This window comes from Lagenorhynchus albirostris, chromosome 20 (assembly GCF_949774975.1).
Source record: "Lagenorhynchus albirostris chromosome 20, mLagAlb1.1, whole genome shotgun sequence".
NCBI classification, from domain to species: domain Eukaryota; kingdom Metazoa; phylum Chordata; class Mammalia; order Artiodactyla; family Delphinidae; genus Lagenorhynchus; species Lagenorhynchus albirostris.
In genome coordinates this window covers 38,392,876-38,412,426 of record NC_083114.1, presented here as the reverse complement: position 1 = coordinate 38,412,426, position 19,551 = coordinate 38,392,876, and the positions used below count along the sequence as shown (strand labels likewise).

General features: G+C 57.1%; 1 protein-coding gene across 1 annotated transcript in view; it reads left to right on the top strand.

Annotated features, from left to right (window-relative positions):
- The window catches only part of SRCIN1 (SRC kinase signaling inhibitor 1), a 63,605-nt gene extending 44,054 nt beyond the window's left edge, over nt 1-19,551 (top strand). Inside the window, exons 13-22 of the mRNA XM_060134639.1 lie at nt 3,705-3,835; nt 3,931-4,078; nt 4,407-4,653; nt 5,103-5,337; nt 6,944-7,098; nt 7,385-7,537; nt 8,100-8,222; nt 12,022-12,168; nt 12,382-12,494; nt 18,475-19,551. Coding sequence (XP_059990622.1) covers nt 3,705-3,835; nt 3,931-4,078; nt 4,407-4,653; nt 5,103-5,337; nt 6,944-7,098; nt 7,385-7,537; nt 8,100-8,222; nt 12,022-12,168; nt 12,382-12,494; nt 18,475-18,499 — 1,477 coding nt within the window. The 3' untranslated portion in view covers nt 18,500-19,551. The remainder of the gene's footprint in view (nt 1-3,704; nt 3,836-3,930; nt 4,079-4,406; nt 4,654-5,102; nt 5,338-6,943; nt 7,099-7,384; nt 7,538-8,099; nt 8,223-12,021; nt 12,169-12,381; nt 12,495-18,474) is intronic.

Here is a 19,551-nt window from a genome sequence, read left to right as displayed (position 1 = left end):
GGCAGAAGGGATGAAAGGATGTATTTATGCTCCTGTCATATGAGCGTCTGGTCCTCAGCTTCCTGGGGGCCTCAGTTCTCCAGGAGTACACAGACGCCCTACCCGCTGCCCTGTTATCAAACCCATTGCTCAGACTGCTCACCTGAGAGAGCTTGGGGGCTGATACATGCTTCCGGCAGGATTCTCCATCTGCTTCGAAAGGAGTTCCTGCCCTTTTTTGGGTGGGGCTTGGGCTGCACACCAGCACTGCAGTGGCTTCGGCCTGGCCAGGGGGATGTCCCTGCCCAGCTCCCATAGCCCCCTGGCATTAAGTCAGCCAGCAGGCCCCCTGCTGTGGCTGCAGCCCCTGGACACTCACTCTTGCTCGGCTTCCCTCTGCCCCTTCCTTTTGCCCCCTGGCATCTTGCTGGGAGTAAAGGCTGATTCGGTGCTTACTCCGCTTGGCTCACTCACTTGACCTTCTAGCCAAGCACTTGAGCGCTGTCTGGACGTTGCCCTTAGGGAAAGCCTCTGCTGACTGAGACTTTTTGGCCTCTGGAGCATAATGTGACCCAACCCAGGACCAGCTCTGTAAGCATGTGACCTGTGTAATCGCACAGGGCCCCATGCTTGGGAAGGCCCATGCTTGGTTTAATGCTCTGCTGTCACTGTCTTGAAATTCTTAATTTTTAAACTAGGGGCAAAATCTTCATTTCGCTTTGGGACCCCCAAATTATATAGCTGGCTCTGTCCTGACCCTTACCTCTCAACTCCTCTAGAACTAAACCTGGGTCTGGAAACCCCACTACGTTCTGATCCCAGTGCCTAGACTTGGGCTGGTCTGGACTCACTTGCAGAGCCTGCCCAGGTTATGGGCCCCCAAACTTTGGCAGATGGTAATGATCAGAAGATCGAGGTGCTAATTGAGCCTAAGGCAGGCCTTGTCCCTTCTGCCTGAGAGTTGCAGTGTTATTTCCTCCTGAAGGCTTACCTGAGTGCCCTTCCTCTGCAGAGTGATGTTTGAGAGTGACCATTTTACAAAACTGGCCCACCCTGAGCCAGTCAGGTTATCACACACATCAAAAGAGAGTTGTTCTTTCGCGTGTGGCGGAGGGAAGGCTGGGTGGGACAGTGGGTGGGTGTGGGGTGATGTTAGTCCAGTGTGGGAGGGAGATGCAGCAGAACCCAATGGCTGAAGTCAGACAGGAGTAGATCCTGCTTTGCCACAAAATAGTTGTGTGACCTTGGACAGGTTAGTTAATCTCTCTGAGCCTTTTTTTTTTTTTTAATGCCAAAGCCCATTGTTAGGGTAGCTTAGGGTAGCTAATTAATTAGTTAGGTTAGCTGCTATAACAAGTTGTATAATGGTTCAAAAGTAATCAATATACCTTTCTTTCTCATGGAACAGTATTGGTGGGTTAGCGGAATGGCTTTTCTCCACGCAGTCATTCAGGGACCCAGGCTAATGGAGCTTTTGCCATCTTCAGTATGTGTCTTCCAAGATTATCCACAGGGTCATTGTCTTTCAACCAACAGGAAGGGGAAATGAGCATGGAGGAGCTTACATGGGAGGTTTTTAGGTGCCAGGTCTGGAAGCAGCATGTAACCCTTCCACTCATATTCCATTCACTAGACCTCAGTCGAATGGCCACTTCTACCTGCAAGGGAGGCTGGGAAATGTAGTCTAGTGCCTAAGCTACTGTTTGTCTGTGTGTAAACTGGAGGTAATAATGGTTCCCACTCACAGGATTTGTTGTGAGGATTAAATAAGGTAAAGAAAGTGAAGAGATGAATGTGCGCCTGGCAGGCCATAAGCACTTAGTACAAGATAGCTCTTTAACTGGTACTGCTGACTCACAGGATTTTGTCTTTGGCTCCAGTGTGATCTGTCTTTTCACCCGCTAGTTGGATGAAGATGTATAAAGCATGCTGATAAGATTTGCTGATGACACAGAGCTCTGAGGGGGAGCAAATCTGTTGGATGGTAGAACTGAGATTCAAAAGTTGTTCCTGCATGGATGGTTGAGCTGAAATCCAACAGATGCGATTTGACAGGAATGTATTTAGAATCCCGCATGTGGGTCAGGGACATCAGTGACTCAAGTACAGAACTGAGATGACCTACCTGGGCAGAGTTCCTTCTTTCATTTATTCATTCCTTCCATAATTATTTACCAGGCATTTATCCTGCTCCGGGCACCATGCCAGGTACTGGAAATCAGAGATGAATCAGAAAGACATGGTGTCTGCCTGCCTAGAGTTGCTTAGCCCAGGAAACAGGAGCTCCAGGGAGGAAGCAGACCCCCAACCCCAAGTGTAGGGAAGGGGGGAGAGGTTCCCACTGGAACCTGAGGATGAGTGGGAGTTAGTCACACATGTGCATGCGTGCGTGTGGCGGGGGGATGCTAAACGGAGTGTTCTAGGCAGAGGAGATGGCATTATAGAGGCCCAGGGAGAGCAGCACATACGAGGACCTCAGCAATTCTGGATGGTTCTAAACAGAAGCAAGCCAGACGAGGAGGACAGTGGATGTAGCTGGAGGGAAAAGAAGAGCAGCTCCCAGGGACTGACCCCTTGCATTAGCTCATTTAATCCTCACAGTGGCCCCAGGAGGGAGGAACTCTTACCATCCCCATTTTTTTGGGTGAGGAAGTTGAGACCTGGAGACAGTCAGCAGCTGGGCCCGTGAGCCACGGCCGCTGAGCCTGCGCGTCCGGGGCCTGTGCTCCGCAGCAGGAGAGGCCACAGCGGTGAGAGGCCCGCGTACCGCAAAAAAAAAAAAAAAAAAAAAAAAAATGTTGGGACCCATTTCCTGTTCAAAACAGGGGGTGGTGACTTGGTGGTCTGATTTACATTTTAGAAATATGGAGGGTTTTAAAACGACACAAGGGCTTCCCTGGTGGTGCAGTGGTTAAGAATCCACCTGCCAATGCAGGGGACACAGGTTCCAGCCCCGGTCCGGGAAGATCCCACATGCTGCGGAGCAACTAAGCCCATGTGCCACAACTACTGAACCTGCGCTCTAGAGCCCGTGAGCCGCAACTACTGAGCCCGTGCACCACCACTACTGAAGCCTGCGCACCTAGAGCCTGTGCTCCGCAACAAGAGAGGCCACCTCAGTGAGAAGCCCGTGCACCGCCACTAAGAGTAGCCCCCGCTCGCCGCAACTAGAGAAAGCCTGAGCGCACCAACGAAGACCCAATGCAGCCAAATATAAATAAATAAATACATTTTTTAAAAAAGAAAAAAAACCCCACAAGCTCAGCATAAACCATCTGAAAATTGAAGGCAGCTTTGTCATTGAGGAAAGAGGCTGAGTGTCTGGATCACTTGAGCGAAGGTAGTTGGACGTGGCAGTGCCACCCTGAAAAACAAGAGACTCTTTAGGGGCACATGCAACTGCCTCCAGTTCTCTGAAAAGCTGCCAGTTCCTCTGCTGTGTCCTTGGCATAATGAGAATCATAGGATGCAAATTATCGGGAGGGAGATTTGGATTGATGTTAAGAAAGACCAGAACTTCAAAGAGGGGACCCAGGGCACCTGTTAGGGAGTGCTTCTAAGTCTCATCTCTGAAGTTTGGCTTTCTGATTTCACTTGGGCTTGTGGTCTGGTGAATGGCTTTTAATTTTGATCTGATTGGTGGCCTGATTTCTTTCCAGCTGCCCAATTTCAGGGGGCTGGGCTGGGGCCAGAGGGGCTGAAAGGGTCTTTCTGTGTGGCTGCAGTGACCTGGAGAAGTCGGTGGAGAAGATCCAGAGGGACGTGTCCCACAACCACCGACTGGTGCCTGGGCCCGAGCTGGAAGAGAAGGCGCTGGTGCTGAAGCAGCTCGGGGAGACGCTGACTGAACTCAAGGGTGAGCCTGGGGGCACCCCTACCCCCACCCCACTGCCTGTCCTCCCAATCCTCAGAGCTGCTCCCTCCCCAGCTCACTCCTTCCCTTCCCCTCAGCTCACTTCCCAGGCCTGCAGAGCAAGATGCGGGTAGTGCTGCGTGTGGAGGTGGAGGCAGTGAAGTTCCTGAAAGAGGAGCCACAGCGCCTGGATGGGCTACTCAAGCGCTGCCGTGGGGTCACAGACACGCTGGCCCAGATCCGAAGGTCATACTATCCCTGAGTTCTTACCTCTGACCTCCAGTTTCCCAGTGAGGTCACATACTGAGCTAGATCGATAGGTCAACCTGACCCCTTATCCCAGTTCCCACAAAGCTCACTGGATCTGCACCTCAGCTCTGATCTGTGGCCCCGTGCATGTTGTAGGCTTGGCCCTCCCATTTGCCGGATGCAGTCACTCCTCCCCAGGCCCTTCCACTTGTCCTGCAAGATCCCAGAGCCCTCCTCAAACCCCACCTCCCCCAGGCCAGGCTTCCCTCCCATGGGGCCACCATCCTGCAGGCCTCACAGCTGCTCCCAACTCTCCCACCCCCAGGCAAGTGGACGAAGGTGCGTGGCCACCCCCCAGCAACCTCCTGAATCAGTCCCCCAAGAAGGTTACAGCCGAGACTGACTTCAACAAGAGCTTGGACTTTGAAATGCCACCCCCCAGCCCTCCACTGAAGCTCCACGAGATGAGCGGGCAAACCGAGGGGGCCCCTCCGACCCCGAAGGCGGGCAACCCCACCAAAGGCCTGGACACTCCTGGCAAGAGAAGCGTGGACAAGGCTGTGTCTGTTGAGGTGCTGGGCCCGGCATGGGGGGGCCAGAACTAGGCTCACACGTTCTCACCACCGTCCTAGATTGGCAGGTGCCAACACGTGGGGACTTGTTCCTGGGGGACGAGGAAGTCTGAGAAGCATACTGAGGGTGACATTAGTCCTGCTAGACAGAAAAGCATATTATAAACCTATGATAATCAAGGCAGCGTGGTGTTAGCATAAGAGTAGATTATGTGCTCAGTGAGACAGAATAGAATGTCTAAAAGCAGGTCTAAGTTTATCCCAAGAGTAGTTTGTAATGAAGGTGGTATTCCAGGCTCACAGGGGAAGCATGTAATACTCAAGGAGAAGCCCGAGGCTCGGACCAAATGGGAGGCTTCCTTTCCATTCCCTGCATGTGTGGCCGAGGCCCCAAAGGTCCAGGAGCAGGGCAGCCACTTCAGTCCTGACTGTCGACCCCTCCTCTCAAGGCTGCCGAGCGGGACTGGGAGGAAAAGCGGGCAGCCCTGACCCAGTACAGCGCCAAGGACATCAACCGGCTTCTGGAGGAGACACAGGCAGAGCTGCTGAAGGCCATCCCTGACCTGGACTGTGGGAGCAAGGCCCACCCAGGCCCAGCCCCCACCCCTGACCACAAGCCCCCCAAGCTGCCCCACGGTCAGAAGGCAACCCCCCGAACGGAGCCCAGTGGAAGGAGAGGCTCAGGTATGGGGGCAGGTAGGGGGCTGGCGAAGAGCCCAGAGGAGGGGAGCCCCAGCCTCGGGAGCTCTCAGGTTGATGGGGGAGGCGCTTGGGAGTGAGAATCTTTGTGGTCAGGCTGCCAGAGGAGGGAGGGGCTGGCCTGCCCCTCGTCCACGAAGGGAGACCCAGAAGGACGGGATAGCACTGGACTCCATCCAGGGATTTTTCCCACTGCTCTGACTTCTGCTGAGAGGGCCATGCAGGGAGGATGAGCAAGCCCAGGCAGGGGGTCGTCCCCCTGCACGTTCTGACCCAGTGTGCGTGCCAGAAGCGAGGCTGTGGTGAGACGGGGTGCGGGCGCAGTGCTGAGCCACGCGGACAGGGTTCCTGTGCTCCCTGAGCCTGTGAGAAAGCCGAACCAGAAATGGCAATTGTAATTCACGCGTTTATTCATTCCTGCCGCACGTATTTGTTAAGCACCCACTATCTGCTAGGTGCTGGGGATAAGGAGATAAGGCTGCTTTCAAAGAGCTTCAAATTTCGTGGGAGAGTAATACTAACATCTGTGTTTATCAAGCACTTACTACGCGGCAAGAACTGCTCCAAATGCTTTTCTACGTATCAATCCTTATAATTTTGCAACAATCCCAGGAGGCAGATACAGTCATTATTTCCATTTTACAGATGAGGACACTAAGGCTCAGTGTGGTTAAGTAATCTGTCCCAGGCCATACCTTGTGTGTAAACCGGAAATAGGATTCAGGTGCTAAATGCTGTCCTAGAGGAGGCCCTGGAAGGGCAGGAAGGGCTTCCCATGGAAGGGGACTTTCCATTGGAGCCTTGCGTTTCCCTGGCCAGTGAGAGAGGGCATTCCAGGGAGAAACAGCACATACAAATGCCTGGAGGTCTGTGTTTGGTGTTGCCCTGCTGGGTCCAGACCAAGGATTAGTAAGCAGAGCTGAAGCTGAAAGGTTGGCAGGCTCAGAGGGTGCTGGGCCAAGAAACTTGAACGTGGTTTGAGGTCATGGGGAATCGCTGGGGGATCAAAGGCGGAGGAATGTCAGGCTTGAGGGACTTTTCTGCAGGTTGCCCAGGAAGCAGCCCCCACCCCGGGAAGAACTGGGGGAAAGGAGAGCCTGGTGGGTGGGGTCAGACTCTCAGAATAGTACTCTCTCTTGATGGAGAAAGGATGAAGGTCTGTGCAGGGCAGGGCTGAGGGGTGGGCAGGAAAGGGATGGATTAGAGCAGTGATTCTCAAACTTGAACGTGCACGTGAAATCACCCGGGGATCTGCTAGAACGTGGATTCTGATTCAGCAGCTCTGGGTGGGGCCTGTGCTTCTGCATTTCTAAGAAGCTCCCAGGTGCTGCCAATGCTGTTGTCCCACGGGCCACACTTTGAGTAGCAAGGGATGAGAGTGCTGTAAGGGGAGGAGCAGCAGGGCTTGGGATCGGATTGCACGGGGAGGTAGGAGAGAAGGAGGAGGGAGCCTGTGTCCTTTCCCCTGTGCGTTCCTCTCCCTTCCTCGCTGGAGGAGGAAGCCAGGTTTATCCTAACCCTGGAGTCAGATGTGGTGCACAGACTCCAGGGTTACGAGTCCCCTGACCCCCAGTCCCTTGGCCTCCCACAGATGAGCTGACAGTGCCCCGATACCGCACGGAGAAGCCCTCCAAGTCGCCCCCGCCGCCCCCTCCCCGCCGGAGCTTCCCCTCCTCCCATGGCCTGACCACCACGCGCACTGGAGAGGTCGTGGTCACCAGCAAGAAGGACTCGGCCTTCATCAAGGTACCGCCACCGCTTGGGTAGGGGTCAGGGGGTCGAGTTGGGGGGATGCCTGAGATGACCTCTGGAGACTCTCTGGGGTGGTCCCCTCTCTCAGAGGAAGTGAAAGGAAAGAAAGGAGGCTGGCCAGTGGTGACTCTGCTTCTGGCTTGGGCTTCCTCCATGGCAAGGGGCCATCCTGGCCGTTGAGGAGCTGGGGCAGGTGGGAGATGGTCTGGAAGTGCTAGGGCCTAGGAGGCGAGCGGGAGGTGCCCAGAGCCTGGTCTCCATGGGGACCGGGCCCTTGCAGAAGGCCGAGTCTGAGGAGCTGGAGGTGCAGAAGCCCCAGGTAAAGCTGCGCCGAGCCGTGTCCGAGGTGGTCCGCCCGTCCTCCACGCCCCCCATCATGGCCTCTGCCGTCAAGGATGAGGACGACGAGGACCGCATCATCGCAGAGCTGGAGGTGGGTCAGGGGCGCACCTGGCCCCCCGAGTCATCAGCCAGGCCCCCTCCCTTTGCCTGTCAAGCTGACCCCAGGGTGAGGTGCCCGGACTAGGACAGGGGACTGGATTCTCGGATCCCCACTGAGGCTGCTTCAGGAGCCTCTCCTCCTTGCCTCAGTTTCTTCTCCACTGTAAAATGGGGGAGGGGGTCTGAGGTCCCTCCCCACATGTTTGAGTTTTTTACTGTAGTGTCTGAGACACCCCGCAACTGCCCTGACACCTCCTGTGCTCTGAGACCCCGATCCCCTAGTGTTCTGAGAACAGAAGCTCTCACAGACTCGCCCATATACCTTGACCCCCTCCCAGTGCTGTAAGTCACCCAGACTCGAGTGTTCTCGGCACCCCTCCCCAGAGGCTGAAGACCTGGACCACCAGGGCCTCTGGTGGCCAGTGGCCATGGTGAGGGGCCAAGGAGGGCCAGCCCAGGCCACCCCCTCCCCATGAGTGCCTGGGTCAGAGCCCAGCACCCCCATCCTCCCTGTACCCCCTCCTCCAAACCTGCCCCCACCTTCTGCTCCCCAGGTGTTTGAGAGAAGCTCAGTGTCTCCCCTCCCCCCCACGCCCTGCCGCCAGCCGATCCCCACCTTGCTGTTCCCCCAGGACCCGGGGCCTCCTGGGGGCTCAGCCCCGGGCCCCACGTGGAAGGTAACGGGCTGCCCCCCACCTCTCACGGCGCTCTCTCTGCCTGTGCCTCCACGCTTCCTCTCCTCACTTCTCACACTAACCCGCTAGAACACCCGCTAGAACCTGCCAGTCACGCTAGAACCTGCCAGTCACGTCCCTGAGTCCCGCCACTGCCAGGGCCTCACCCCCTCCCCCGCCCCAAAGACGGATGCATCACCCTTCCTTCCCTCTCCAGACTCCAGCAGCCTGGTACCTGGTGGCCCCCTTGGGGCCTTTCCTTACAGGCCTGATTCCGGGTCTGGCCTGTGGTGGGTGTTTTGTTCGTATCTGCAGCCAGAGTTTAGGTCTGGCCCGAAGCCCACGTTTTGTCTTTGGTCCAAGATTGGAGTTTGGATCGTGCTTGTTACATGACTTTAGGCCCAACTCAAAGTCTGACACTGTCCTGAGCCCTCGCCTGGTCCCTGCCCCCATCTCCCCTACTCCGCTGCCTGTGCCAGGTGGGGGCTCTTTCTCCCACTAGAATCTATGCCTTGCGCTGGGCACCAGGATGCCCAGGAGGAAGGCTCATTTACAGCCTCTCTCCGTCCCATGGCCCCATCTGGGCAGAGAGCTTGGGATGGAAGAAACCCATGCCCTTCCTTGGCTGCCGGTTCTGTCTTTCGGTGTTGGGCATTTCAACTTCAGTCCTTGCTGCTGTCCTGCTGCACTTATTTCCTCTTTATTTTTTCTTGGGAATTTGAGGGTGACCTGCTGTCTGCACCCCAGGGGGCTGTGCTTGGTTGGGGAGGGGGAATTGCGGGGCGGTGGTCTGGGAATCTCTCCCTCTGCCCAGTTAGGTTGTAGCAGGAGGGCCTCTGCTCTGCAGAGGGGAGCCTCCCGTGCACTCACGTGTTCACCTTCCTCATCTGGTTCTCTCGGCCCACAGTGGGTTCTGTGCTGGCCGCCACCTGATTTTTAGCCTGGCTTGAGACCTGGTGGTGCTTTGGCTCCCTGGCGGGGGGAGCAGACAGGCACCAAACAGGTAGACAGTGCTGTCTGCTGGGCAGAGGATGGGCACAGAGCAGTCCAAGGAGCCGTCTGGGGGTGTGGCAGGGCTGCCCCAGGCTGGCTGTGCCTCGGCATCTTGGCCCGCTGCACCCAGCCACTGCACCTTTCTGGCCCTGGAAGCCAGTCCTGGTGGGGTCCAGTGGGCAGAGCCCCTCCACTGGCCCTTTGGGCTGGCTGCCCCTCTGCATCCTGAGGCGCCATTGGGCAGTGGAGCCGGGCGGGCATGGGTCGCCCTCTCTGCCTTCCCAGTCTGCACCTCCCACATCCAGGTAAGCAGGTGGCAGGGCTGGGTGGGTTGCCTGGGGCGGGGGGGTCTGGGGGTCCCTGCTGCCCCCCACGCATCTCCCCATGGCTCCTTTTAGTGGAAAGAGCACTGGACTTGGAGTCAGACTGCCTGGGTTCAAATCCTGGCTCTGCCACTAGCTAGCTGTGGGTAAGTGACCTTGGGTAAATTATATGACACCCCCCACCTCAGTTTCCTCATCTGTAAAGTGATGAGAGCAGTAGCCATTTCACGGGCAACAGAAAGGCTTAAAGATGAAGGCGTTTATGGCAGTTCCTGGTATAAGACTCTGCTCAGAATTAGACCAGAATTCACTCAAGTGGGGTAGGGGTGACTGGGGACCCCTCTCTGTGCCCCCACCAAAGCCAGAGCCCGGGACGCTCACACAGAGGCAGATGCTCTAGCTTTGCCCAAGCCTGTGCAGCAGAGGGACTTAGCTGAGCCCCTCCCGTTGTGACTGTGAAGCCCTCAGAGAAAGCTCCGGAAGTAAGGGGTAGGGACCAGGAATCTCTGGCCTGAGATGAGGATGGCAGACCCACCCTCCGAGGCCAGAGGCCAACACCTGGTCTCCACCCACACGGGGCTGCGGGTCTCGGACATTCAGTTTGAGTCAACAAATAGCTGATACCTATCGAGCACTTACACCGTGCCAGGCCTTGTTCCAAGCACGTGCCCACTTTTGCTCACTTCATCCTCCACCAGCCTCACGTTATTGTTACTCCATCGCACAGATGGGTAAACTCCTGGCAGTAACCATGAGAGCTGCTCTCAGAGTTTAACATGGGTGATGAGATGTAAACATGTGTCTGTGCTTCTAGGTAAACTGGCATCTTTGCCAGAAAGTGGGAGACCGTAGGGTGTGGTGGAAAAAGGCCTGAGTTCTAGTCCCAACTTTGCCTCTAACTTGCTGGGTAAACTCAGTCAGGACCCTCCCCTGCCTCGGTTTCCCTATCTGTGAAAGGAAGGGGCTGGGCTCACCCACATGCGACCCCCCCATCCCAGCTCAGGGCGCTTTGGTTGCAGGGACCACACTCTCCCTCATCTCTCCTCTCTCCGCAGGCTGCCGCAGGCCGCAGGCCCTTCTGCGTCCCCCGGATCATCTTGACAGAGTGTGCCCCCAAACCTCCTTCTCCACCAGAGGCCAGGCTTGAGGAACCCGGCCTCAGGACAACCCCTACCCCACGACCCCGGACCCTGGCTGGCAGCGGGAGGGGCTGGGGTAATCCACGGGTCCCGCCAGGGCTAATGGCTGAGGTTTCCCAGCCCGGGAACAGCTCGATGCTGGAGAAGGAAGGGCCGGCTCTGAAGAGACTGGGGACAGGGAGCTACAGCCCAGAAAAGGGAGGAGCTGGGGTCCCCTGTTCTCGGGGACCTGCCCCAGACAGGACCCAGGAGCCCTCCGCTGCCGAGACCTACCCAGAGGAGACCCTCAAGGACTCTGGACACGACGCCCAACCCTGCAGCGGGGATTGCAGGGGTCAGCGTGCTGCTGGCCTGGGCTGCACGGGGCACGGTGCCACCACCCAGCGGATGGACAGCCTGGAGGAGACGCTCCGGGAGCTGGAAGCCACCCTGAGCCAGATGGGCATGGCCCCTGCCGCGGGATCCCCTGGCAGCCCCCCACCCCCGCCCCCTGGTCCCCAGGTGGCTGCCTCCTGCCCCGTCCTCTCCTCTTATCTTCCTGCTCCAGTCTTCAGAGCTGGAGGGAGTGGGAGGCTGCAGGAGCACCACGCCAGCCCCCTCCTCCCACTGGCCTTCTCTCAGCCCCGCCCCCCTCCTGGGAGCCCGGTGCCAGGCTGGGTTTGCAGGCAGAGCCCCTGGCAGGCTGGGAAGCTGGCCTGCCCAGGGATCAGCCCAACCAGCCATGGTGGGGACCAGGGCCTCTCCCTCTGCTCTGTATCTGTAAACCGACAAATAAAGTTCTTTCCCCCTTCTGCATCCCCACGCTCCCCTCCTCCTCTCCTGTCTGACTCTCTCTGTCTCTGCTGTTTCTCTGCCTGCGCCGCCCTTCTGGGCAGGCCTGGTCCTTGGGGTGGTTCAAGGGGGCTGGACTTGTCCATCTCTAGGGAGACTTCGCCCCCATCCTCCCATTCAGAGGAAGATGTGGGCCTGGGGCTGCCAGTCCTACTTTGTCTGCCATTATAAAGACCCCTCCCCCCAGATCTCAGGCACGTTCTCTCAGGCCAGGAGTGGTGGTGGTGATGCCAGGGACCTTCACCTTAAAAATGGCTCCCCCAGAAGGGCACCAGCTGCCCCCGGGCTACTCAAGGAAGCCACCAGGGTTCTCACCCAGGAGCTGTTGGGAACCTAGCCGGGGGCCCCATCCCCTCTCCTGCAGGGAGGCCTTAAACCTGGCCTGAGAGTGGGCCTGATTCCTGGGGTGGGGAGATGTGGAGCCAGGGAGAGCTCTCCAGGTCTCAGAGGGCCCACTGTGCCTGGGCTGCCTGTGTGACCTCACCTCCAGTCCTGACCCTGTTCCTCTTCCTGCAGAGTGGCGGTGGCAGTGTGCCACCCATGAAGGTGGTGACTCTGGGCACCTCTCGGCTGAAGGCGGCCCAGGGCCAGGCAGGCAGCCCCGACAAAGGCAAGCATGGCAAGCAGAGGGCCGAGTACATGAGGATCCAGGCCCAGCAGCAGGTAAGCCTGGGTACCACGGGGGCGGGGCCTGGCCCCCATCCAGACGCCCTCCCCCTCCCCCTCCCCACTGGCAGTGCTGTGTGCTCTTGCTGCGTACTGGCCATCTCCTGCCAGTATTCCTGTGACCACCTTCCTGCCGGCTGCCCAGAGAGGTCCTCCCCGCCAGGACTGCCCCACCGGTCCCTTAAGCCATCTTCTCCTTCCTCTCTCCAGTCCCAGGGCTCAGGATCTGGTTCTCAGCCAGACGGCTCCTCTCTCAGAAGGCCCCTCACACAGGACCAGAGAGGGCTGTCTCCTCAGCCGCTCCTGGACAAGACCCTGCTAAGGCTGGTGACCCCGGGGTGTGGAAGGGGCCTTTATGCCTGTCTTCCTGCCACTCCACTCCCCTCCTCTGCTTCCTTCCCTCTGCTCTCAAGTCCCACCTGCTCTTTGGGGTCCCCACTCTCATCTCAGCCTCCCTCTTAGGCCACCTCCCAACTAAGGGAGAAACCAATTTTGCATCTGTTTTTCAGTCTCGTGTTTGGGTTGCAGTGTGGTTAATGGGGAGGGGGAGGAAGGGGAGAAGTACTTCGGCCCCCCCGTTGGGTGCTGTAATAGTGGTGGAGGCGCTGCACCCTCTTTCAGATTTAATTAGTGGGCCTGGGACAGTATATAGAGTTGACAGCCTCACCCATGGATGTTTCTGCCCTGTGGCTCACCTGTGGCCCGGTCGGAAGATGCAAATGGTCCTCAGGCCTAGATGTTTAGAGAGACCTTTAGTGCGCTCATTTGGTTCAGTAAATATTTCCGAGCAGTTCCTGTATGCCAGGTCCATTCTGAGTGCTGGCTGGGAGTGGGGGTCATGAAATGTCCAGATGCTGTGACTTGAAGAAGGTTCTAGGCTCAGAAGCAGGAGGTGAGAGATGGGCAAGTCTAGCCACCTCCTTTACAGATGAGGGGACAGCTCAGAGAAGGAAAGGGACTTCCCACGGGCCCACAGCAAGGTGGCATCAAAGCCAGGACTGGGAGCCAGGGATCCCAAAGCCCTTCCCACCACATGGCTCTGCCCAGCCCTGGGCACACAGGCCTGCCTGCTGGTCCTCTGGGGCGTCCAGTGGAGACACCCCTCAGTGGACGTCCAGTGGAGACGCTCCCTGCTGGCCAATCGTCTTCCTCATGGGTCCCCAGACACATCCTGCCAGTCCCACCCCCAGCTCTCTTTCCTGCCACTACCAAGGATGAGTTCCCCTCCTCCTGTCCAGGCTGGTCTCTCTGCGGTGTCTAGAATGGCCGCCGACATTCCTGGGGTATTCACTTGTGCCGGACACACAGATTAATTCATTGCACACTCACTGCTCTGAGGATGGGCCTTATTATCCCCATTTGACAGATGGGGAAACTGAGGCTTTACCCGAGGTCACAGGGCCGGCAAGTGCTGGAGCAGGGTTCAAATCCAGACCGACACCCAGGCCCCCACCCCGCACAGAGTTGCTTCTGCCTCTTCAGCGGGCGCCTCCCTCCTCCGGAATTATGCTCCCCGCCTCTCACCGTGACTCCCAACTCCCCCGGCACCCAGCTCCTCTGCCTATTGCCCTCTCTCCTGCCCCTCCAGTCACCTCCATCGCCTCCACGCCCTCTCCTCCATTCATCCCTCAACCCACCCCCTCCTCCTGCTTCCTTCCAGCCTCACCCCTGGGCTTGGCTAGGTCTCCAGTGGCCTCCAAATGGCCTCTTTGCACCGTGCTCTACCCACCTCTCTGCAGCATGTTGGGCACATACGCTGCCCCCCCACGTGCATTGGGGGGCCGTGGGACCCTCCGCTCCTTGGCATCCTCTCCTCCCTTGTCGGCCCTCACTGACCCTCCTGGGCACCTCCCCTCTGCCCACCTCTTCACTCCCCTGCGTCCATCTTCTTCCACAGCCTCTTTGCTGCTCACACCACGTGCTCCTCTCCTTGGGCACCGGTGCCATCTGTCCCTGCCCAGGTCTCTGTTCTGAGCTCAAGCCTGCCCCTGTTGCTCGCTGCTCGCCACTTGGGAGAGTCACCGGCCCCAGGCATCCACCTACGCTGAGGGGTCCCCTGAGCTCCCCGCCTCCCTCACCTTCCCCAGCTACATGGTGCTTCTCTCTTCCCACATGACTGGTGTGGCTGTATCTCACTTTCACTTTTCTAGAAACCTTTCTTTAAAAAAGCATCTTCTAATGAAGTATTACACGTTCTTTGCAGAAATGTTTTAAAGTAAAGAAATGTTATAAAGCAGCAGGGGAAAAAATTATCCTGTGCCTCGGTACCCCAGTGCGTGCCCTTCTAAAGTTTCCCTGTGACCCCTAACCTATCTTCCCAGACCTGCGGGGTGGGGAGGATTGTTTGTAAAATGCGGATTTGATTTTATCACTCCCCTAGCATACCACCTGTGCCCTCCAGCCCCGGCTGGGTAAGAAAATCAAAACTCCCTCACTGGCCGCCCTGGCTCTTCATGACCAACCTCGGCTCCCTCAGCCCAGTTCTCCCTGCCCGCCCCCCCACCCCAGTCCGTCCATTTGCTCCAGTCACCCGTATCACCTGGCCCTCCATCCTGAGGCCAGGGCACCGTTCCATCCCAGCTCAGTCTGTGACCCTGGTCAAAGTCCTCTGCCTTCTGCAGGCTCTTTCCTCATCTGTACAATGAGGGCAAGAACCCAGAGGCCGGCTTCTGAGTTCATGTAATATAATACCGTGTGTGGGAAAGAACTTCGAAAGCCACAGAGCGCTCTCCAAAGGGACGGAGTCACCACCATGCTTGGCTGCACTGTACCTTTGTCAGGGCCAAGGGCTGGACAGAGGCCTCTCCTTCATCTCGTGGTTCTGACACTAGGAGCTCGAAGCGGCCTTGACAATGATGAGGGGGAGGGGAATAGAAGTGGCAGGACCAGACAGAGAAGTCGGGGTGGAGGAGTGGAGAAAGTTCCTAGAGGGGGCGCAACTGTGCCTGATACCGCAGAGAAATCAGAGGAAATGATTGAGGAAAAGCTCTTGGATGTGCTCAAGATTCAGGGATGGGATGAGAGCCAGATTCCCAGGCGACAAGGATCGAGGGCTTGGCGCGGGCATGATACTGTGGACACCCCCTCTTCTACTAGGGCTAAGCAACTGTTGGACACCTAGTGTATGTCCTCCATTGGTTCCGGTGAAGAGACTGTAATGAAGGGACCAGTGAGAGCAGGAAGCTGGACCTCCCTGGGGAGAGGGGTCTGGGGACCTAGGGTGTAGGGAGTCCTGTGAGAGCTGGACAGTAGGTGCTATAGTTCTGGAGGGCACAGCATGCCAGCGACGTGGCACCACGTGGGGAGGGAGTAAGGAAGAAACTTTACCCCCTCTCTCTTTCCGCCCTGTCATAATCCCCAGTGGGCAAACCCAGCCAAGCCAGCCGGCCACGGCATGGCGGGGTCAGCCAGCCAGGGTGCAGAGCAGGGCAGAAATCAGAGCTGGGGATGGAGAGGCAAACAGAAAATAGCACCCCTCTTCTGTACCAATTTTAAGCATCTTATTTAATCCTCGTAACAACTTTATATCTTTAAAAATCTGTGCATTAATCCCTTTGTCACTGCTACATCCCTACAGCACCTAGAACAGTACTTGGCACACACAGGCACTCAATAAATATTTGTTGGTTAGGTGAACGCATGGATGAATGAATGAATGAATGAATTTGCCACTGATCAGGCCCAATCCCGATGGAACTAGACAATGCAGACTTGAAATGTTAATATACTAATGATGTAATAATAATAATAATAATAGCTACCATTTATTGCCTGCATCCTGAGTGCAGGCACTGGGCCTCGTGCTCTGTGTGCATCGTCTCATGTGATTCTGGTGCTGTAGGTGCTGTTATCCCTGCTTTGCGAGTAACGACATGAAGACCCAGAGAGATACCTGCCTAAGGTCACACGGTTAGGAAGTGGCAGAGCTGGGACTTAAACCCAGGTCTGCCAGTTACAAATTCTGCTTGTCCTAACGCTGGATTCTACTGCTTTGCTGGGAAGCATAACTTCGTGGGTGCCGCCAACCCTTGGGGAGACGGCACTCGTGACGGGAACACTGTTGACAAGAACATTAGGGGAACAATGGTGGGCTCACATGTAGCGGTCTAAGCGGTTTTAGCTGCACATAACAGAAACTCCAAAATGGCTTAAATGACAAGGAAAGGTATTAGCTAACGAAACAAGAAGCAGGGAGGTTCCAGGGATGGGGAATTCAGCAGCTCAAGGACATCAAGACCTGGGCTCCTTCCATAGTTCTGTTCAGGTGGCCCATCATCCCACCCCACCCGAACACATCTGCCTTCATTCCAGGGCTCCTAGGCACACAGATCATTGTAGGAGCAGGAGAACCTTCCCCAGAGGCCCCCAGCTGACCTCCCCTCTCTCCTCATTGCCTGTCTCTAGATCAGTCACTAGCTAGGAGAAGGGAACGGCTTGAATTGCCATAGGTTTTATCGGGACGCATTCCCCTTGGGCTGGGGGAAGCCCCACCTCTTCTGCCAGCCCAGTGCCTGATTCAGGCAAACAGCTAGGAAGAAGGGCGTGTGGGCAGGAGGAGGTGGCCCTGGGAGTGGCCCTGGAGGAGGCGCCAACAGGGTTGGCAGCATCAAGATGACCTACGCTTGTGTGGAAATCTATGCCTCGTAGCCCAGAGGGACAGGTCAGTAGGCTCGGGGCGCAGAGAGGGGGCTAGACTCTGGCCCACAGGAAGAGGAGGGGTGTGGGGTTCAGCCCTTTGGGTGTGGCTAACGGTTCCAGTCTCCCCCGGCTAAAGCTGACCATCTATGAGGTTTCTGCCTGTCACAAAGGTGACAAAGCTCTGTTTCTCTGGACATAATTAAGAACAACAGGGGGAGGGATTGCTGTGCACGTGTGGAAGAAGAAATGTGACCAGCAACCTCAAGGGCGGGTTCACTGTTGGCCAGTCAGGTACATACGGTCTCCTTGGTTCCCTTCCAGGCTGCGGGAGGCACCGTCTGGGTTTCCCCTGCGAAGCATCTGATAGAGGCTGCCCAGCAGCTGGGTGATAATGTAGGTCGGGGAGAAAGGGCATGACCGTGCCCAGACCTGGCCCGCAGGAGGTCTCTGTCAGTGCGCCACAGCAGTCTGCCTCTAGTCCTCATGCCTTGTCTTTTTTCATCAGGATGGGTCGGTAGCTAAGTCAGGCCAGGAGGGACAGTGGCTACAACTACAGAGAGAAAACCTGGTCCATGTTGCCCTAATCGAGGGATCTCAGAGTTCTGTGCAGCAGGATCACGTGGGGCGCCTGGCTAAAATGCAGATTCCTGAGCTCCTGCTAGAGATGGACCCTGGGGTGGGGCCCTGGAGTCTGCATTTGTGACAGGCCATCTCCTCCAGGACCAGTGTAAATGCAAGGGGTCTGCTGGAGGTGAGGAGGGGGCACGGCCGTTTCTGTCAGAGGTGACCTGTGAGTGCCGGACACGTCACGAGGGGGTGACCTCCCATTACCCACAAGGCACAGCTCAGAGCTAGAGGAACACTTGCGGGGCAGGAGGCGGCGGGGGGAGGGTCTTTAAAGAAGCGCCCCCCAGGAGGACAAGCTCATTCCTCAGTTGCCCCTGTGAGACCTGCTGAGGCTGGAAGGGGCCCTGACTGGGCTGCCGGCTGGCTGGGCCCCCCTCCCAGCCTGGGCTGCGCCCCTCCCGCCTCCCCTTTGGCAGCTAACGTTTCCCCTCTTCCTCCCTTCTCCTGCCCTCTCCCTGCTCCCCACCCGCTCTGCTCCTGGTGCCTGTCCTGGCCCTGGGCTGCCCTCCCTTGTGCTTCTCTGGTCTCTCTCTCCCGCCTTCTCTCTTTCCTATCAGTAACCGTGGGCCTACCCTCCCGCCCCAGGCCCTCTGTTCCAACCCCGCGCCCCCTTTCTGCCCCTGCTGTGCCCCCCACCCCGCTCCTCCCCTGTCTCAGGGGACCAGTCACTCTCTCCAGATCCTCCTCTGATTTCTACTGTTTGCAGTTAATTTTCTCTTGGATTTGTGGAGATTTTTCATTTTTTAAAACTGTAACTGGGGCTTCCCTGGTGGTGCAGTGGTTGAGAGTCCGCCTGCCGATGCAGGGGACATGGGTTCGTGCCCCGGTCCGGGAAGATCCCACATGCCGCGGAGCGGCTGGGCCCGTGAGCCATGGCCGCTGGGCCTGCGCGTCCAGAGCCTGTGCTCCGCAACGGGAGAGGCCACAGCAGTGAGAGGCCCGCGTACCGCAAAAAAAAAACCAACAAACTGTAACTGGGGGCCAGCACAAAGGTTCCCCTTCCTCTCTCTGACCCATGACCTCTGTTTTTTGTTCCAGGCCACTAAACCGTCTAAAGAGATGAGCGGGTCGAGTGAGACCTCAAGCCCAGTCTCAGAAAAGCCCTCGGCTTCCAGAACCTCCATCCCCGTATTGACTTCCTTTGGGGCGAGGAATTCTTCCATCTCCTTCTAGAAACTCCCTTACCCCCCACCCCCGCCTGCCCCCTCCCTTATCCCTGCCATTTCTCTCCTCGGCTTCCCTTCATCTCCACCCCACCCTGACACCATTCTCTAGATCCCCTGAAGGTGGCCTGTCCTCAGCTCTCTCTGCCCATCCCCTGTTGGTGTTTTTGGTTTTTTTAATGATTCACTTTTAATTATCTTTTTTTTAAAAAAAAAAAAAAAAAGAAAGAAAGAAAAAGCAAACCAGTAAAACTAAAAACCAAACCGTGACACCTTCCCTTGATTTCCTGTTCCAGAATGGCACACTTCCTGTCATCATGCCTCCTTTTCTCTTTCCCCACTTTCCCTCCCAAGTCCATCCTGAAGTTCCTACCCCCCTGCCCCACCTCCTCGTCTCCCACACACTCCTCCCAAGAGCACTCCAAACAAACGCTACGTGTGGAGACTTGGAGCAGCCAGACACCCCCTCTCCCCTTCCTCGGAAGCCTTCCTGGAGGAAAACCTGGACATTGGACCAATCCCAAAATCAGGCTGGAAAATGGGACGTCGGGAGACTTTGGCCCTGGAGGTGCCGCACCTGTCCAACCTCGGGATGTGACCCAACGCCGCTGCTTCTCTGCTCCCGTCCACTCATGCCTGGGTGGGCCTGGAGTCGAGACAGAGGGGCTGGAGAGGGAGGCCAGAGGTGGAGGGGCCTCAGGGTGGTGTGAGCCCGTGGAATCTGCGTGTCCTTGGAGAGGAGCTGGCTTCCCGGGACCACCTTCCTGTGGTGAGGAGCTGCCTGGCTGGCGCTGATCGGAGGAGGGGGCACCTTTGGACTGCTGGTTATGGATGGTGGGTTGAGCAGACAGCCTGACACTGGGGACACTGCCCTGGGAGAGGGCAGCCCCGAGGAGGGGTATTTGGTACTTTTAGTTTCCTAATTTAGCACTTTAAGTGACATTAACTTATT